The sequence below is a fragment of the Sinocyclocheilus anshuiensis genome, unplaced genomic scaffold, assembly GCF_001515605.1.
Source record: "Sinocyclocheilus anshuiensis isolate Anshui unplaced genomic scaffold, SAMN03320099.WGS_v1.1 scaffold393, whole genome shotgun sequence".
NCBI lineage: Eukaryota > Metazoa > Chordata > Actinopteri > Cypriniformes > Cyprinidae > Sinocyclocheilus > Sinocyclocheilus anshuiensis.
In genome coordinates this window covers 1,334,618-1,353,063 of record NW_015536501.1, presented here as the reverse complement: position 1 = coordinate 1,353,063, position 18,446 = coordinate 1,334,618, and the positions used below count along the sequence as shown (strand labels likewise).

General features: G+C 35.8%; 1 protein-coding gene across 1 annotated transcript in view; it reads left to right on the top strand.

Moving 5' to 3' along the window:
- ssbp2b (single stranded DNA binding protein 2b) overlaps positions 1–18,446 on the top strand; it is an 80,048-nt gene that overhangs the window by 34,743 nt on the left and 26,859 nt on the right. The window contains exon 5 of the mRNA XM_016487357.1: positions 18,152–18,241. Coding sequence (XP_016342843.1) covers positions 18,152–18,241 — 90 coding nt within the window. The remainder of the gene's footprint in view (positions 1–18,151; positions 18,242–18,446) is intronic.

Genomic DNA, 18,446 nt, shown 5'->3' with positions numbered 1-18,446 from the left:
CTGCAGTGCTGTATGAGTGGTGTGGGTTGGCGGTACGAGGCAGCGAGTCAGTATTTGAGCTTCAGCTGCCTCTGCCTGTGTAAATGATGAATGAGCAGCGAGTCGGCAGGCTGAGGAAGAGGAGGCAGGCGGCCATTCGCTGCCTGACAAGCTCCTTCATAATGCAGGATAGGGATGCCGAATGGGATTTGGGAGATGCAGGTGGTCTTTTCTTCCCTCTAATTTTTTTTTTTTTTTCAACGGTGAAGAAGATTTATTTTTAATGTTTCGGGAGCAAGAGCTCCCCCAAAAATGGAGAATTAAGGCAAAATATATCAAATAAAATCCCCACTTCACTGAATCTTCTCCGGCTACACCTCCTACCGTGAGCTGAAGTGGAATAGAGAGATGAGAAGCCGATAGATGGGAGTTCATAATTTTGCATATGCTTTGAATAAATTTGCATCCAATAACACCATTGGTTCCTCTAAGACTCACTTTCCATAATTGAATACTTTCAATATGATACAGTCCTTAAAACCATAAGGCAGTTTTGATGCAATTTGTTTTGACTTAACCTCGCTTTTGCAGAGTTATTTAGTACTTGTTAGTCATGTTTGTTCATACTTGGGATTAGAGATTTGAACAAACCCCAAAACATCATGTTTTATCAGACACCATTCACTTTTAAAATCTGGTTTTATTATTTTTAAGCATATTAAGTATTTATCAACATTTTATGTTTTGAATTTGTGTGTTTGAAATGACTTTTATACCCTTCGGCTAGCTGCGATTGAATGACGGTGCATCTGACAGCATGCTATTCAAGGCATCTTTTGTGCGTCGCCCCAAAACATCTCCAGGAGGCCCTGCTGAATTAATTAGGCATCCAATTAGTGAGATTCTGCATATTAATCAAAGCAGGATATGACACTGAACAGATTTCCATTGATGAGTGTTATGATTGTGACATGAACGATCATAATGACATCAGTACGTCGCGGCACTTTGAGTCGCAGGAGTCGTAGCATGACGCACAGGCACAAAAAATGCCTTTGAACAATCCATAACTGCTGCCTTAATGACATGCATTTACTAAGTCTGCGTCAAAGATGCTTTTTTTAGTCGAATGATTAAATCAAGTGTTTATTGTTGTACTTGTGCTTGGTTTGTATGCACTGTCTAAAATTAGCTGTTTGCTACTTCTGTAGCAGGTCAAGACAGAAAATACCAGCCATAAATAATTTTTAGATATCTTGATATATTTTGCATGGTTTTATTTTCATTTTGTTTCATTCCTAAAATTATATTCTTTTTTTTTGTATTATTTACGTATATTAGTATGTTATATATAACATTTAATTTATTATTGTTGTTGTTGTTATTATTGTTACTTAATTTGTTTTTTACTAAAATTATATTCTTATTTTTGATGTATTATTTATTATAGAAATGTTTTAATTAAATTTTTTTTCCTTATTTTTAAATTATATATTTTTTATTTTGCTTCTAAATGTATATTCTTATTTTTTGTATTGAATCTAATATATTCTTATTTTTGTGCTATTTACATAGAGTATTATTTTTGTTTAACATTTCTTTTATTATTATTTACAAAAAAATTTTTATTTCTAACATTTTATTATTTTTATATTATTTATGTATAGTATCATTTTATTTTACATTTGTTTTATAAATAATTTATATTATAGTTGTTTCTAAAATGTTATTTTTAATGTATTTATGTATAGAATTATTTTATTTAGCTTTTACTTCATTTTTTTAAATCATATGTTTATTTTGTTTTGTTTCTAAAATAATATTAGTAATTTTTATTGGAAATATATCCTTATTTTTATTTAACATTTATTATGATTTTTAAATTATTATTTAAATTACATTTTCTTGTTTGCTATAACAACTGAATATGTTTTATACTATTATACTACAATTGTATACTGTTTTATCCTTGGATATTGGCGACCAACAGTGCAAGTTATTGCATCACTCATAGGATCATATCATTTAGTCTCCATCACAATTTTGTTCCTCTCATTTTTGTTTTTGGTGTAGGAATATTCATGTGCCATGCAGTTAGGCAGTCTATAGATAAACTTGTGATCAGTTTGTTTTTTTACTAGTGTGAATTTGCCACGTTTCACATCTGACCTGTCATGCTCTCCTCAGCATGTTAGGAGCGCACATCATCTGCCGTAATCCAGGGAATTTGCTGACAAATCATGTTTACGCATGTTTATATAACCATGCGAGTGTGTGTGTGTGTGTATTACACACAATACTATGTGTCTGTTGTCGGATTTGAGCATGTTTGGGTATGTCCATATTTTTATGTGCTCTCTTGTGTAAATGTCACCTTTGGCTGGGTCTGGCCTCTCTCTCTCTCTCTCTCTCTCTCTCTCTCTCTCTCCACCACGCCAGGGTTATTACAGAGTCTGTCGGATACACCTCGGATCAGCAGAGCCTCATGGGAGGGATTGGGAGAGACGTGGATGTAATGATTGTGTATTTCTGAGGCCGTGCTTTCTTTGATAGATCAGTCTGTCTGAATCTCAGGCCTGTGACACAGCGATTTCTTTTTTCCCTTTCTCCTCAAACATCCTCAGAGAGCAAAAAAAGTGTCTGGTCATCTTTGCCAGCTTGAAAGAAATTCAGTCAATCAATCTGAAGAAACTGGAAGTCTGTTTTCACCACGGTGTAAAAATAAATTGTGACTTTGTCTCACAGTTCTGAGTTTCTATCTCACAATTTAGACTTTTTTTCTCACAGTTCGGAGAAAAAAACTCATAATTGCAAAATCTAAACTTGCAATTCTGAGAAAAAAAATGCAAATAGTGATATATAAACAAAAAAAGTCATAATTATGAGATTAAAAGTTGCAATTACTTTTTTTATTCTGTGGCGGAAATAAAAAAAAAACAGAATTGCAAGAAAAAACTCAGAATTCTGAGAAAAAAATTAACTTAGAATTGCAAGATTCTGAAGACATTTAGTCATTTAGCAGATGCTTTTATCCAAAGCGCCTTACAAAAGAGGACAATAGAAGCAATCAAAATCAACAAAAGAGCAATGTGCTTAACGCAGTACACATAGCAAGTTTTTTTTTTTATTATATAATAAATAAAAAGAAAACAGATAGAATAGAAAAATAATTATTACTAAATAATAATAAACTTGGAATTAAGTCAGAATTCTGAGTTTATATCTCGCAATTCTGAATTAATTTTTTTCACAGTTCTGAGTTTATATCTTGCAGTTCTGAGAAAAAAAAATCAGAATTGCAAGATATAAACTCAGAATTGCGATAGAAAGTCTGAAGTGGGAGATAATGTCACAAATACCTTTTTATTTTTTTAAACCTGTGGCAGAAACAAGCTTTTACAGGGCTCCAGACTCATTCTTCCCACTGGTCCCTCTTTTGCGACTAACTTTCTCAGTTAGTCGCACTAGCCCATGATTTGGTCGCTTTTTTTTTTTTTTTTGCGCTACACTCTCTACGTTTAAAAAATAAAAATTAGAAGAGTTCTAAACTAATGTGCTGTCTTCACTGTATCTAACGCACACACACGCTCAGTCACTCACACAGATCACGCTGCGGCTGCACTCAGACATTCAGGAACAAACTTTTTTATAGCGCTGCCCGCAATTTTATCAACTAAATAGCTTAATCGCTCAAAAGCTACATTATCTTTCTCAACAAGGAGCTGGTAACATCGTTGTTTCTAAAGTTACAGAACGTTTAGCAAACACTGAGGAATCAAATAAATAAAAAAGAGAGACTCCATAGCGTAACGTGAGGTAAACAGCAAAGATAACAAGCTTTTCAAAATGAAAACAAAAAGAAAAGTAAAACTAAACTTGTTGTCGGTGACAGTGCTGCATGTGTTTTTCCCCCACAAGAATACCAACATGTTCACCTTCTCTGGTTTAAGAAGCAGTCTTTTACTTTACTGTAGCTTGAAAACCATCCATTGTTTCCTCAATATTCGCGTCATTTTTGCTGCGTGCACCTTTGTGCTCCTGCTGACGCGGCGAGTATAAACCAGGCTCTACACTCTATAGGCGCTGCGCAGTTCAAACGAGTAGCGCGGTTTCGTTTGCCGTTTGATGTTTCTCATATGCTCACAAAATTTAGTCGCACAGGCAGAAAAAATGGTCGCAGTCTGGAGCCCTTTTTATAAGAAATGTCGCTTTATTGTCAACAAATGCTTTTTTCCAGATATTCTTACTTTTTAAGAATAGCACAGATAATATAATTAATCAGACATATTCTTTACATTCAGTATTTTTTACATTGCATTGTAGGTGGTTGCAATGCCTTTTGGTGGTTTATAGTGCATTTCTTTGTGGTTTCTAGGGTGTTCTGCGCGGTTGCTAGGGAGTTATGAGTTCGATGCATCTCTGATGAAGTCGTAAGGAACTTTGGCATTAATTGCAATATTGCTGTGGCTTGCTGAAGTTGGCGTTTCTGGCAGTCGCAGCGCTGCTGTGTTCAGTGGTAAAGATGGGCTGCTGGCAGGTGCTGTGGTTTGTTTTCACATTAGAAACAGCCCTTTTTCCAGCTGCACCTATTTACTTCTAATCTACAATCTAAGTAATCTGGCATTCTGTCACAGATACAATTCCAGTCTATTCCAGTCAATACTCCATTCCTGCAGCATGTGCCCTGGAAATGAGCTGCTCTCTGTCTAGACTTCTGTTCTTTCAGTAACACAATTGCAGCTCTGTTCTTCCCACTATAGAAAATAAACTATTACAATCAGTTCATCTTACTTTTTGTATGCTGTTTAATGGTTTGGTCAGACCTCATTTAGAAAAAATAAAAATGTACCATGAGAAGAAAAAACATAAATGAGATCTCCTTCATAAAATGTTTTAATTGTTTCTCCATGACAGAAATTAGGTTTAAATAAAGAGCAAATGGAAAATAAAAGAGCAAAATCTTATCTTATCTTATTTTAAACCCCATAGGAAAGAAAAATCAAAAGCCAGCTTTACAGGTTTGTCTCTATATGTGACATACGTGTCATTACTACTAATTTTATTAATTTATTTTATGTTATTTCATTTTAAACCTAACAGGAAAGAAAAAATAAAAGACAGCTTCACAGATTTGTTTTCTACTGAGACACATTATTTATTTGTTTGTTTATTTTTCATTTAGATTTTAGATCTCAATTTAAACTCTAACTTTCTAATCAAATTGTTCTAAGACTAAATAATATAATCAATGCAGTCTATGTTAAATTTTATGGCTCCAAATCTGTACTGTATGTGAGCAGTTGCCTCATTTGTGATTAACTTTATTACTCCTAAAAATGAAAGAGCAATCTCCGAGCAATAAAGTTTTCCACAGGGTGCTACTTTATTCACACTCGCATGTATAAACTGAGAAAGAGGAGGCATATCTAAGAGTTAATGATATTTACGGGAGCAGTTTTACAGGCCGGCAGCAGTAAGGCAGTCCTTGAGCCGCATCCAGACCTCTGATGAACTGATAAAACACTGGAGTGCACATTCACGCTGGCGCCGAAGATGACACAGCCCTGCCATGCAGATGTGGCCAGACCCACAAGCCACAACAGCACCATGAGCTCATGCTGCAGAGAACGGGACGGGCCCATTTGCTGTCTAACAACACCAGAGATGAACTGGAGAAAAGTGTGGGGGAACTGGGTTTATGGGGCATCTGCTGGACTGAATACCTGTCTTCTTGAGCCCTGAAGTCAGGTTAAATCTGGAGAGTTAAAACTGAGGTCAACATGAGTTTAATCATCTATAGGAGGGACGTATGTGAACAGCATGACATTTTCAGTTGAGCCCAATCCGACCCCACCCAAAGGAACCACCCTTCTGTCACCCCACATGGCCTCTGTTGTAGTTAGTGCCAGAGGTCACACCCTTCAGTTATACCCTTAAATATCACCTTTATCTCAGATGTTTGTCCTAAAAAATAAAATTGCTAATGTGACCGTACCTTCACTATACATCAACAATGAGACAATTGTTGATGTATAGTGACGGTACGGTCACATTAGCAATTTTATTTTTTATTTTATTTTATTTTAAACCCCACATGAAAGAAAATTCTGAAGCCAGCTTCGCAGATTTTCCACATTTACAGATTTGTCTTTTCTTGAGACATATTTGACATCAATAATAATATTAGTATTTTTATTTTATTTTATTTATAGCATGATTACTAGATTTTCCAAGAAATGGAAGTTTGTAATCAAAGATCTCAATATAAACTCTTAACATTTCTCATCAAATTCTTCCAAATAATCTAAGCTATGCAGTGTACCTTAGCAAAATTTTGGCAAAATCTTGCGGCAAAAAGCTATTGTCTATAATATAGTGATATATGAAGTCGCTTTCAAAGCAAGCAGCTTTCTGTTGGTCAACATAAAGAATATGCATGTCAAATTTGATTTCATTGCAAAATGTGTGAGGAAATCTTTGGCCCTATGAAATTCCAGATGGCTTGGACTGGATTTTGTCCACGAAATTTTTGATGAGTAAAAAGTTAAATGTGACCACACATTAAGAGTATAAAGCTACAGTATTAAATGGATGTGAAGTGCATAGATAATTTGGGCTTGGCAAAATCTGATGAGAAATATTTGAGTTTATACTGAGACATTGGGCACAATCTGAGCGCATAATGAGATATCGAGTCATCTATTGAAAATCTAGAGGATTACTGAGGCCTTTTATTTCGAGAAAATATCTGAGAAGCATTAGAGTCTTAAAGGGTTAGTTCACCCAAAAATTTAAATTAGCCCATAAATTACTCACCCTCAAGTCATCCTAGGTGTATATGACTTTCTTCTTTCAGACGAATCCAGTCGGAGTTATATTAAAAATTGTCTTTGATCTTTCAAGCTCTATTGTTGTACTCAGCGGGTGTTGCAGTGCTTCAACGTTTGTTTACAGGATCAAAAGAAGCAAAGTTTCCTTACTTTAGCAAAGGAAAACCAGTCTCCTCTTGGCTTATATCGAAATCCTCCGACATTCTTCTTTACAAATCCTCGTTTTGTACTTCTAATAAGTGACCGTTGTTTTGTTTCGATCTCTCCGCGTGCGTCACTTCTGAGCCGCGCATGCGCAGCGCTGACCTCATACGTCATTCCCCCGGAACTGCTTCCGTTTAAAACAGTGAGCGCAAGCTAGATTCAAGTGATTATTACGTTTTGAATATGGATATTTTTCTTACAAAATCACATCGATTCGCTACAGGAGCCTCTATTTGAGCCTCATTGCTGTCTAGGAGCAACAATTGAGAAAGTAAAGATGTCTAATTTGGGTTCTTTTTCCTATGTTGATTCTTAAAGTTCACATTTAAGAATCAACAATGTGAGAAGTACTCTCACAATGTGAAAGTATTGAAAGCCACAATGCTTATGAAACATGGAGGCTTTTTTCTTCAGGCGAAACATCTGAGCAGCAGGGCTTCTGTCTGGGTCTCATTGCTGTCTTGGAAGAATCTAATTTGTGATTTTTATTTCCTAAGTTGATTCTCAAAGTTCACCCTTTACCAGCCTCCTACCAGCCACAAAGTAATTGTGAAGACAGCCACAATGCTTACGAAACTTGGTTCTTTTTCTTTCAGAAGAAACATCTGATGAAGAAGCATCAGAGTCTCAATTTACTCTTTTTCAGAAGAAACAGTTGAGATGTTAAATAAATCTCATTTGTTATGTTGGTTCTCAGATGTGATTGTATTGAGACCTACAATGCTTATGAAGCTCTAAAGGACGCAAATGTAAAATTATTGAGGGTTCTTTCTCAGGAGAAACATCTGAGAAGTAGGAGGGCTTCTGTTTGCATTTCTGAGAAATATGTGAGTTTGTCTGTGCACAGAATGAGATATTATTGAGGCATCTATTGAAACCCCAAAGGAGTATTGAGATCTTGGTCCTCAAGAAAACATCTGAGAGTTTCAGTTTGCTCTCCATTTCGTTTAGGAGAAACAATTGAGATATTAAAGATGTCAATGTGTGGATTCTCAGAGTTCACCCTTTATCAACGACGGCTTTGTTGTGGTCACGCGTGTGACATGTCAACGTGCAGACAATACTGTAATAGTCGGCTGTAATTGCTCTAGTCGGATGGAGGAGTTTCGACACAGTGCGGTTTATTCCGGGCGAGCGCTTGGATCTCATTCCTCGTCTAGCGTTGGTGGACCTCCAGGGAGGTGCAGTGCACTGGAGCCGTTTTCTAGGCAACATTTTTTTTCATCTGGGCTTTGAAATGAGGACCTGATGTGATTGTTAGCAGCTTGGGCTTGTGCCATTGAGTATGCGGCTCTGTCTTAGCCTTCACTTCCCTGAAACACCATGACATCACCGATTCCCACGACTGACATATCGCCTGATGGATGCACATTAGCGCACTGTCGATAGAAAAAATGCTTACGTAAGGGGATTGGTGATTCATAATACATTTATTCAGTTTTGTTGGGAATCCATGTTATGATGTGAAGGTATGTTTTTAATGGCACTTGTAATCGTTTTTATTGGTCGTTTGTAGTTCAACTGAAGTGCATAATTATATTTCAAGTACGTTCATCATTTACAGTCACTAGCAATCAATTTCAAGCAAGCATCACTGTTCTATTAATAAAAAAAGGACAAACAAATCATATCTAAGGTCTAGAACACCCTATCAACCACTTAGCAACCGGCCAAAAACTGAAAATTAAAAATGTATCTATTAAGTTACAATACATATGTTTTACTTTAGCTGTTTTTCGGCTGAAAATGGCTGCAAATGTGTCTCCGGTGCAGGAAGAAGGTATATTTAGCCCTCACGTTGTCATCTTGTTTCTTATTCCTAAAAGTTTCCTGTTGTTGGTTGGGTATTTGATAACAATTGGCTTATGGCATGTTCACATTCAGTATAATGGTCCAAATAGGACAGGTGTTTACTGCACCTTTAGATTCTGTTCATGGGCCCTATTTTACTACATATTTATTTAATTATGCAGCATTTTTTAGCAAGTTTTGGTTTAACGATCATTTTTTCACCTTCTATCTGACCCTTAGAAATAAACAGGCTGTTTTGGCTACTGTACCATTTAATAATCTCTGTTATGAATGGCTAACCTCTTCAGATAAATGATTAACAACGCCTCCACTAAAGCCGATGAATACGGTATTTGTGTTTTTATGTAAACACGGATGATCATAACAGGGATTTAACAGTAAGACTGATTTTCCCTGAAGATTTCGACTTGCTTTGCCAACATTTTTACTGGTACTAATACAAGCAATTAATTTTTTGTTATTATTATTATTTTAAATTATATTTATGTATAATTTTACGTTTCTAATTTTAAGTTTTAAATCAAATATTTTTTGTATTATTTAATGTGTTTTTAAACAAAGATATTTAAAAAAAAATTTGTCTTGGAAGAATGCGATGAGAAATGTTTAAATTCATTTTGAGATAATGAGCAAAATTTCAGCACAAAATGAAAATAAATATTAAAAATAAATATAGAAATGAAATAATTAAATATTTAAAAATACATACATACACATAAATATATATGTTAAGTTTTTTCTTTATAAAGACAGTTTGCAACAATTATTTGCAATTGTTGAAAATCAAATAATTTCTATAATGTATAGGAATAAGGAATAAATTCATAAACTCTTTTGCAGGAAGGCGATGGCATTCATTACATTTTGTAATTTTCAACCCATTCTTACTGATGCTACTGAAACTATACATTCTTTGAATAAAAAAAAAAAAACTCTATGTGAGCCAGTCAGATAAGTTTACCTTTAACCCTTTAGAACCTAAAGCTAAAATAGGCCGTTTTCATCAATCGCTTCCTCTCTTGTAAAACCTTTCTTCGCCATGTTTTCGTCCGTTTTTTAATTATATTTTGCACTCTCAAACTCTCTAACCTGCTGCGCTCCGTATCTCCCGCTTCAAATCCGCCCTCCCCCCTCTCCCCGAAAGCCGCTGTGATTCGCTAATGGAAAGCATGCAATTACCGTATTAAGCCGTATATTGTCATAAAGCGCAAGATGTCTACTATCGGGAGCAATTTGATTTTTTTTCATAGTGTAAACGGTTAGTGAGTTATGATAACATGAATACAGCATGGTTAATTGTGTCGCCGCCGACACGTTCGGTTTTAAAGGGTTAAAATTAGTTCACCCAAAAATGAAAATTTTATCATTTACTCACCCTGAACGAGTTTCTTTTTCCTCCTAAACCCAAAAGAAAATATTCTGAAGAATGTTGGTAAGCAAACAGTTTTTGGTAGCAATTGACCTCCATAGTAGGGAAAAAATACTGTGGAAGTTAATGGCTACCAGCAACTCCTTGCTTGCCAACGTTCTTTAAAATATCATCTTTTATGTTTAACGGAAGAGAGAAACTTAGAGATTTGGAACAACATGAGGGTGAGCAAATGATGACAAAATTTTCATTTTTGAGTCATCTCTTTAAGTTTAAAAAGTTGGCAAGCCAAATTCACAACCAAATGTCACAGGAAACTGAGTCTTTAACTTTGCAGTCTAAAAAAGCATGCTCATGATGATCAAAAAAAAAAATAAAATAAAATAAAATAAAAAAATAGACATTGTGCTAGACCAATAAGGCAAGTGACATTATTGAGCCCTGATATATTAATATATTAATGTTTTTATGTTGTGAACATAAGAGTACATCACAAAGTACTATATATTTTTTTCTCTCTCTCTCTGTACGTGAATATGAGCTCAGATGAACTTTATACATTCAGCTGAATGAATCTCAGAGCAGATACAATGTCAACACAGAACAGCATGAGGAGTTCTCGCAGTAATCGCATCTTTATTCCGTTAATCGTCACTGCAAAGGCATCGCAGAGCGTTGACAAATGTGCGTCGAGCGCTCCTGCCAAAACAAAGACGGAACAGACTTCAGGCCAGCAGCATTGTCGGCTTCCCAGGAGAAATTTCCAGTCCAAATGTTTGTCCACTCATACAGCAGAGCTGGCAACGATACTGGCCGCCAGAACAGGATGCTTATTATCGTTCCCTGTAGCGGATTTGCCTCCTGGGGAAGTGCAGTGGGGTAACCATTAGCCCCTTCAACCCGTCCCAGGACCCCATGCTGGTGACCCAGACTGTGTGCTATCCCGTTTAAGAGGCTTGATTTGAGGATTGCAGAGTGGACCCCAAATCTCCAAAAGTCCTTAACTGACCCCAGGTGCATCATGGGAGGTATTTGTGTGCTTTTCTCATGTTAGTCACTTCTACAAGCAATTCAGTTGCTAATATATTGTGGTTTGCTGTTTTATGCGGTAACAGATGGATGTTCATGGCAGGCTGCGTCCAATGTTCCCAAACTACTAAATGGGAACAGTAATGAGAATTTTTTTTTTTTATTAATTACTTTATATCCAAATTTCTTGGCTGGATTAGTTTGAAGCTCCACACTTTGACACTCTCCGTAACATTTGTTGTTTTGCTTTTTTAACACACTATATTACAGTTTACACAAAACATAGCTTGCCGTAACAGCTTTATGGAGTGACTAACTAAAAATAGTGATGCTACCAACTACATTTTTCAGTAGCGAGACCACAGCACATTTGACTAGCAAATACAACTACTTTTTCTAGCAAATACAAAATGCTACTTTGTTTTTGTTTGTCTTTTTCAAACTGGGGTCCATGCAAAAGTTCAGGGGAAAAATGTAAATGTAAAATTTTTTTTTTTTTAAATGTAAATGTAAAAAAAAAAAAAAGAAAGAAAAAAACTAATAATAATAATAAATTGAATTATTATTAAGAACTTAATTAAAAAAAAGTATAATTAATGTAATAAAAATAATTTATTATTATTAATAATAATAATAAGAAGGATATATTAATTAAATTCTTAATACTTAAATTATTATTATTATTATTATTATTATTACTACTACTACTACTACGTTATTGAATAATACTTCTATTTTAATTAAATTATTATTTTAATAGTAAATAATTTAATACATTATTATTATTATTCTCTGAATCCACCTCAAAATATGTGCAAATAATTTGTAACATTTAGAATTATAAAATTACAAAACATATTATGATACTAGAACAATATTAGGGTACTATAACAATAGTACTATTTTCAGGACAAAATGTGTAAATGACATTATAGCTGTTGATGATAATAATAATAATAATAATAATAATAACAACATTATTATTAATATATTATTTAAAATACATTTATTCTAATTCATTTCTTTTTATAAATTATTTATAATCAATTATATCAATTGTTATTTATAATTGTTATTACTATTGTTGTTAAATTGTTTAATAATAAAAAATTCAATTCATTTATTATTATTATTATTATTATTATTATCAATAACCAATTATTTAGTAAGTCCATTTTAAATAATAATTTGTAACATGCAGATATATACAATTGCTAAATATACTATGTATGATACTATAACAATACTAATTTGCTTCTGCCAGTCGAAGAGTTTCCTACTGACCATTATGACAGTGTTGTGGATGCACTCATGTTGTAAATGAGATCATTCCTACATGAAGGTAGCTTATGCAATTTGTACCAGAGTTTTGATGACAAATTGGTCAGTAATCAGCACAAAGAAGTGCCCACAAGTAACACCGATGAGTTATGAGTGTCTCTGATATTGATAGTGGACCGTTCGTTAGCAGTCCAGCGCTCTCCAGTCACTCATTCCCGCTCCCTGTCACAGCTAATTGATTTCATTAATCAGTGCTAATCAGGAACACACTCCGTAACCACCAGGAATCAAGTGGGCAGCACAGGTGGAGGGACTCTCGCGGCAGGTTGTTGCAGACTGAACACAGGAGGACAGACCTGCCAATTGATGGCAAGGGTCTGGCATACGGGGACAAGCTCGAACGATTGCAGTACTAGAAGCTGCTCTGCCAAACAGCATTCACCAATGAGATCTGTGCTGCTGTTGACAGGTTTTAAAGCTAAACCTGTGCTTAAATAGCTGTTAAGCTATACCCGGCGTGCCGAATATGCGTCAAGCCACGCTGTTTTAATCCTTTACCGTCTTCTCTTAAATAAACTCCCAGCAGGATGTGCATTTTATCAGTTCCCTCACAATTCCAAGAATGGCGTTATTACACTCGGCACTTTAGGCTCTCTGTTGCAAGAATGTAAAGCTTACAGGCCCATTACACTTAACTGAAGACTTAAGAAATGGCTGAATTAAACCCAAGGTGCCACTGAGCCAAACGGTAACTGTAGTCCCTGAAAAGTAACCACTCAATAATTCATAATACAAATGCCTTTGCCAAAAGGTGGTAGGTTTACAATAGGTGGGGCAAGTATTATTTGCAGCCAAGCTACATCTTAAGTGCTTGTTTATTGCTGTTTACATCGATTGTTTGCTTTGGCTGTTTTTTTGTTGTTGTTTTTTTTTACATTTTTAGAAGGTAAATGTAATGTTTGTTTTTTATCTTAAAGGAATAGTTCACCCAAAAATGAATACATTAATAAAAATGGTTCGACCATTCAATTAAAAAATTGTTCCATCATATAAACACTGTGTTGGGGAAAGTAACTTTTAAAAGTAATGCATTACTATACTGCATTACTCCATGAAAAAGTAACTAATTGTGGTATTTAGTTACTTTTTATTGAAAGTAATGCATTACGTTACTTTTGCCTCACCTTTTTGTCACCTGGGCTGGACTTTATTTCTGTTTTAATAACAAAAAAACCCAAAAGTTATATTTTTGCCAACTCTAAGTGAAATGAATAAGCCTCAGGCTGAAGGAAGTGCCTCTGCACCTGCACCTAATTTTCTCTCAACACAGGGACAGGAGAGCTGTCAGTGAGAAATGGGAAAACAAAGTAACTCAGATATTTTGTTGTAAATTTAAAAGTATTGCATTACTTTACTAGTTACTTGAAAAAGTAATCTGATTACATAATATACTAAAAAGACAAAAAATATTATTAAAAAATTATATATATATATTAGGGCTGTCAAAATTAATGCGTTAATAACATGTTAAGGCAAATTCATTTTAACGGCATTAATTTTATTAACGCGCGATTAACGCAGAGCGCATTTTCTGTTTGACCCGTGGCCTAGCCCGTAGTTGGAGAAATGGAGATGCACAGTGTTGCCAACTTAGTGACTATGCATACCCCTTTAGCGACTTTTTTTTTCTTTCAAAAAAGTGCCTAACGACAAATCTTTAGGGTTTGCCCAAGCCTATTTAGTTTCTGAGACTCGCCGGTACTGCCGCGCGAACGTGAGGTCTTGCTTTCCCAGCGCGCGCACACACCTCTTTTTCTCTCTGTGCGTCTGCTCTGTTCAGCGAGTGGCTGAGAGGAGCAACGCACTTTCAGTTAAAACAGATATTATGTTGCTTCTCTAATTTTACGGGATTTTCAGGATTTTTGCACAGATTAACGTCTTGGAAGGGAGAGCTGGTTATGTAATCTTAATGGGTCGCGTTTCAGTCACTATTTCATATTCATTCTGTTGTCTGACAACAGAAACAGTCAAATATATCAATGAAAATAGTTTTATTGAGAATTTAGCTGCATCAAAATGCAGTATGGGGGCACAGAGAGGCAAACAAATGTAATAATAAATAATAAATGTAAATTTGGCAAGTTCAGAAGAAGTGAGCTGCCCTGTCGTGCGAAAATGTAAACAGACTTGTGTAAGTAAATTGCTCAGTGCAAAGAAAGAGAAGTAATGGGAACCTGTTATTTCTATGTTCTTTTTTTGTGTCTAATAGACATGACCAAGTTATTTGAAAAACATCTATGACCTTTGAAACATGTCTTCATGCTCTATGTTGAGTATGGTTTCACTAATAAACATACATTTGCATAAAGCATCCATATTTGTCCATGCCTATGTTGATTCGAGTATTAAAAACTTGAAAAGTATTCATTTAAGGTACATTTAGAACAGATAAAAATGCGCGATTAAATTGCGATTAATCACGAGTTAACTCACGACAATCATGCGATTAATCGCGGTTAAATATTTTAAATATATATATATATATATATATATATATATCATGCATTTAAATAATTATATTTATTATTTTCATTATTAATTTTTAATTATATATAATGTTTTGTATGTTACAAAAATGTAACACAATAAAATAGTATTGAGTATTTAATATTATTGCAATTTAATGAATAAATCTAAGTGTAATTTATCTAAAAAATAATTTATAATACACGAGTTTCACAATTGAGTTGAATTACTGAAATAAATGAACTTTTCCACGACATTCTAATTTATTGAGATGCACCTGTATATTGGTATTTTTTTATTCATTGTTATGATATATAGTGCCTTCATCTTGACAGTGTCCTCCTATTTAGGACATTCTGCAAAACTGGAATTAATATGATTGAAGGATGAGAGCATTTTTGGGTGAACAGTCCGTTTAATTGTACACGAGAGAGTCAGTGAATCTCTAGATCAAAGTGATTTTCAAGGCACATCTTGTACACAGCATTCAATATTCAGTTGTATTAAAAACACCCGCTGCAAATCCACAGTCAGACATCTTTTCTTATTACATTAGTGCCATTTTGGTTTCCCCTGAATGGGACGCACGCTAAATGAAAGTTACTCTAATCAGAGGCCAGATTTTATTGCCGTGCCCTTTACGTTAGTTTATCTTTGTTGGTAGTTTTGATAGAGTGCTTGCTCAGCATGGAGGGCATTAGGCTCATTATTGTGCCGCCGCTATCAGGAGATGAGACTTCAGCGTTACTGCAGGAAAACACAATATTCAGCCCCTCGCTGCGGGATCTTATTTACCACCACAAAAGATGGCTTCGGCGTCGATAAAACAGCGCGGGCGTTTGCGCCACTCTCGCTCGGTTGTGATTTTTATTACGTCTTGTTGATCTAGGTGAACTGTTGTTGAAAGTGCTGTAGCTATTTTCATCATGTAGCCGTCTAGCATTAGAAAACGCTCCTTCCGTTTCGTACATCTCCACCTTCAATTTGCCAGCAACTTCTTTGTTATTACTGGGCGGATGTGAGTGCATTTCCCCTGCTCATTTCCCTGTGTGCCAAGGGTAATCAGACTGTTGTGTCTAAGTGTGTGTGTCTCTGCATGTCAGTAATGCTCCGCACACACACACAGTCTCTAGTCATTGCAGCACAGTTGGTCTTGGCGCTGCGGTCGTGCCGGTGTGTGCCAGTCCGGCCCGGAGCCTTACAAGCCCTCTTGTGCTAGATAAAACATTGCGGTTTGTCACTTGTGCACTCACCACACACCAGCTACAAGTGAAGAGGAGAGAGAGTCATAGAGCCAATCAAGTGGATGGGGATTATTAGGAGGCCATGACTGACAAGGGCCAGTGGCGCGTATTTACGAGAAGTGCCATGGGATTTTTAATGACCACAGAGAGTCAGGACCTCGGTTTAACATCTCATCCGAAGGACGGTGCGTTTGACAGTATAGTGTCCCCGTCACTACACTGGGGCATTAGGACCCACACAGATCACAGGGTGAGCACTAGAGGTCGACCGATGTATCGGTTTTGCCGATTAATCGGCACCGATAGTTGATTGCTGGAACTATCGGTTATCGACAAAAATCCATGCCGATAGTTTTCCGGGTTGCGTCCATTGCTGGAGCGGCTGAGAAGGGTCTGCTGTCATTACACAGTGCGAGAGCGGCCTCTAGTGGTTGAAATCACTGACAGCACGTGCTATTTGTTTAGACACGTGATACTGCACGCTGAACAGAGTGGGAAACTTCAGACGCGGATTTAAATGCAGCCGACAGAAAATCCTGCCTAGCCACAGAGCGCCATTCACACAGTTTTCCTTTAAATTACATTATATTGGTCCCGAATCGTTGTTAATGTACATAATGAATTGTGTATTGTATCGGTCGACCTCTAGTGAGCACCCCCTGCTGGCCTCACTAAAACCTCTTCCAACAGCAACCTAGTTTTCCCAAGAGGTCTCCCATCCAGGTACTGACCAGGCTCAGCCCTGCTTAGCTTCAGTGGGCAACCAGTCTTGGGCTGCAGGGTAATATGGTTATATATATATGTGTAGGTGTGTGTGTTTAAATTTAAAGGTTTTGAATAAATATATAAATACATAATATTTTTAATAAAGTGGCCAAATAATACAAATAATATTTTTGTAATGATATTTAAATAATATATATCAATTGGACACACACATACACATTATTATGGGTATTATTATGATTTTTCATAGTTAATTATAAATAATAATGATAAAATAAAATGTATACAATTTGTATAATAATTAATTAATATAATATTATTTATATTTAGATAAATACGTAATATGCAAATATATAAATACATAATATTTTTGTAATAATTTTAAATACCATGTAAATTAAGCATGCACACACATTATTTACTTTATTATGATTATTTATTGTTAATTATAAAACAACAACAATAATAATAAAATATATAAATAAATAACATTTATATAATGATGTATATTACCTATAAGAAAACTGACAAATAAATAACATCTATCTATCTATCTATCTATCTATCTATCTAAATAAAATCTAAATAAATAAATCTAAATGAACAAATAAATAAATAAACTGAGTGAATTGGGATGCAACCTGTGAGCACAGACTTCACCAGAGGGAGATCTAAGGTCAACATGATGACCCATCATCCATCTATGTCTGCAGACTGACCCATTCTCTTCTAGCACTGAGTGTGTGCTTTACTGAGTCTAGCACAGGAACCTAAATGGCCTCCTCATTAGCTCCCTGCATGGGGCGCGTGGCCGCCCGTGGCTCTCTGCATCCTCAGACAGAGTAATCCTGTCTCATTTCATGTCTTTGGCCTGCCATCTGACCTCTACCATCCCTGCCTGCTTGCTTGTATTTTTCAGAGGCGGCAGAGTGTGTTTTCAGACAGAAAGCCAGTTCTTCTGGTGGTTAGCAGCTGTTGACAGTATCCATGTGTCTGTCTAAGAGATTTTGTCTTCCAGGGACTGTTTGTTTATGGGTGTATGTGTTTGTCCTTGAGTGGTGAATGACCATCAGGGTGCAGTGTTTGGGGAAGTGCTGGTGGTTGCATGTGTGTGTTTAACTGGAATTGTGTGTGTGTGTTTGTGATTGCAGAGTGCAGCGGCAGCTCCGAGTCCTGTCCTTGGAAATATGCCCCCAGGAGAGGGTATGCCAGTCGGCCCCGTTCCTCCGGGCTTCTTTCAGGTACACACACGCATTTGCTGCATAGCCATGGAGAGCTGGGATCTTAACAGACTTATTTGCCATATATATGAAGTTTTAATAAATAATATGCTAGCAGACTGCTTACTGCATACTGTGCAGTACTGTATATTTGCTACTATGGATGGTCAAGTAGACGACATTGCATTGTGGGAATTGTCTTATATATAATGGGAATTGCCTTGAA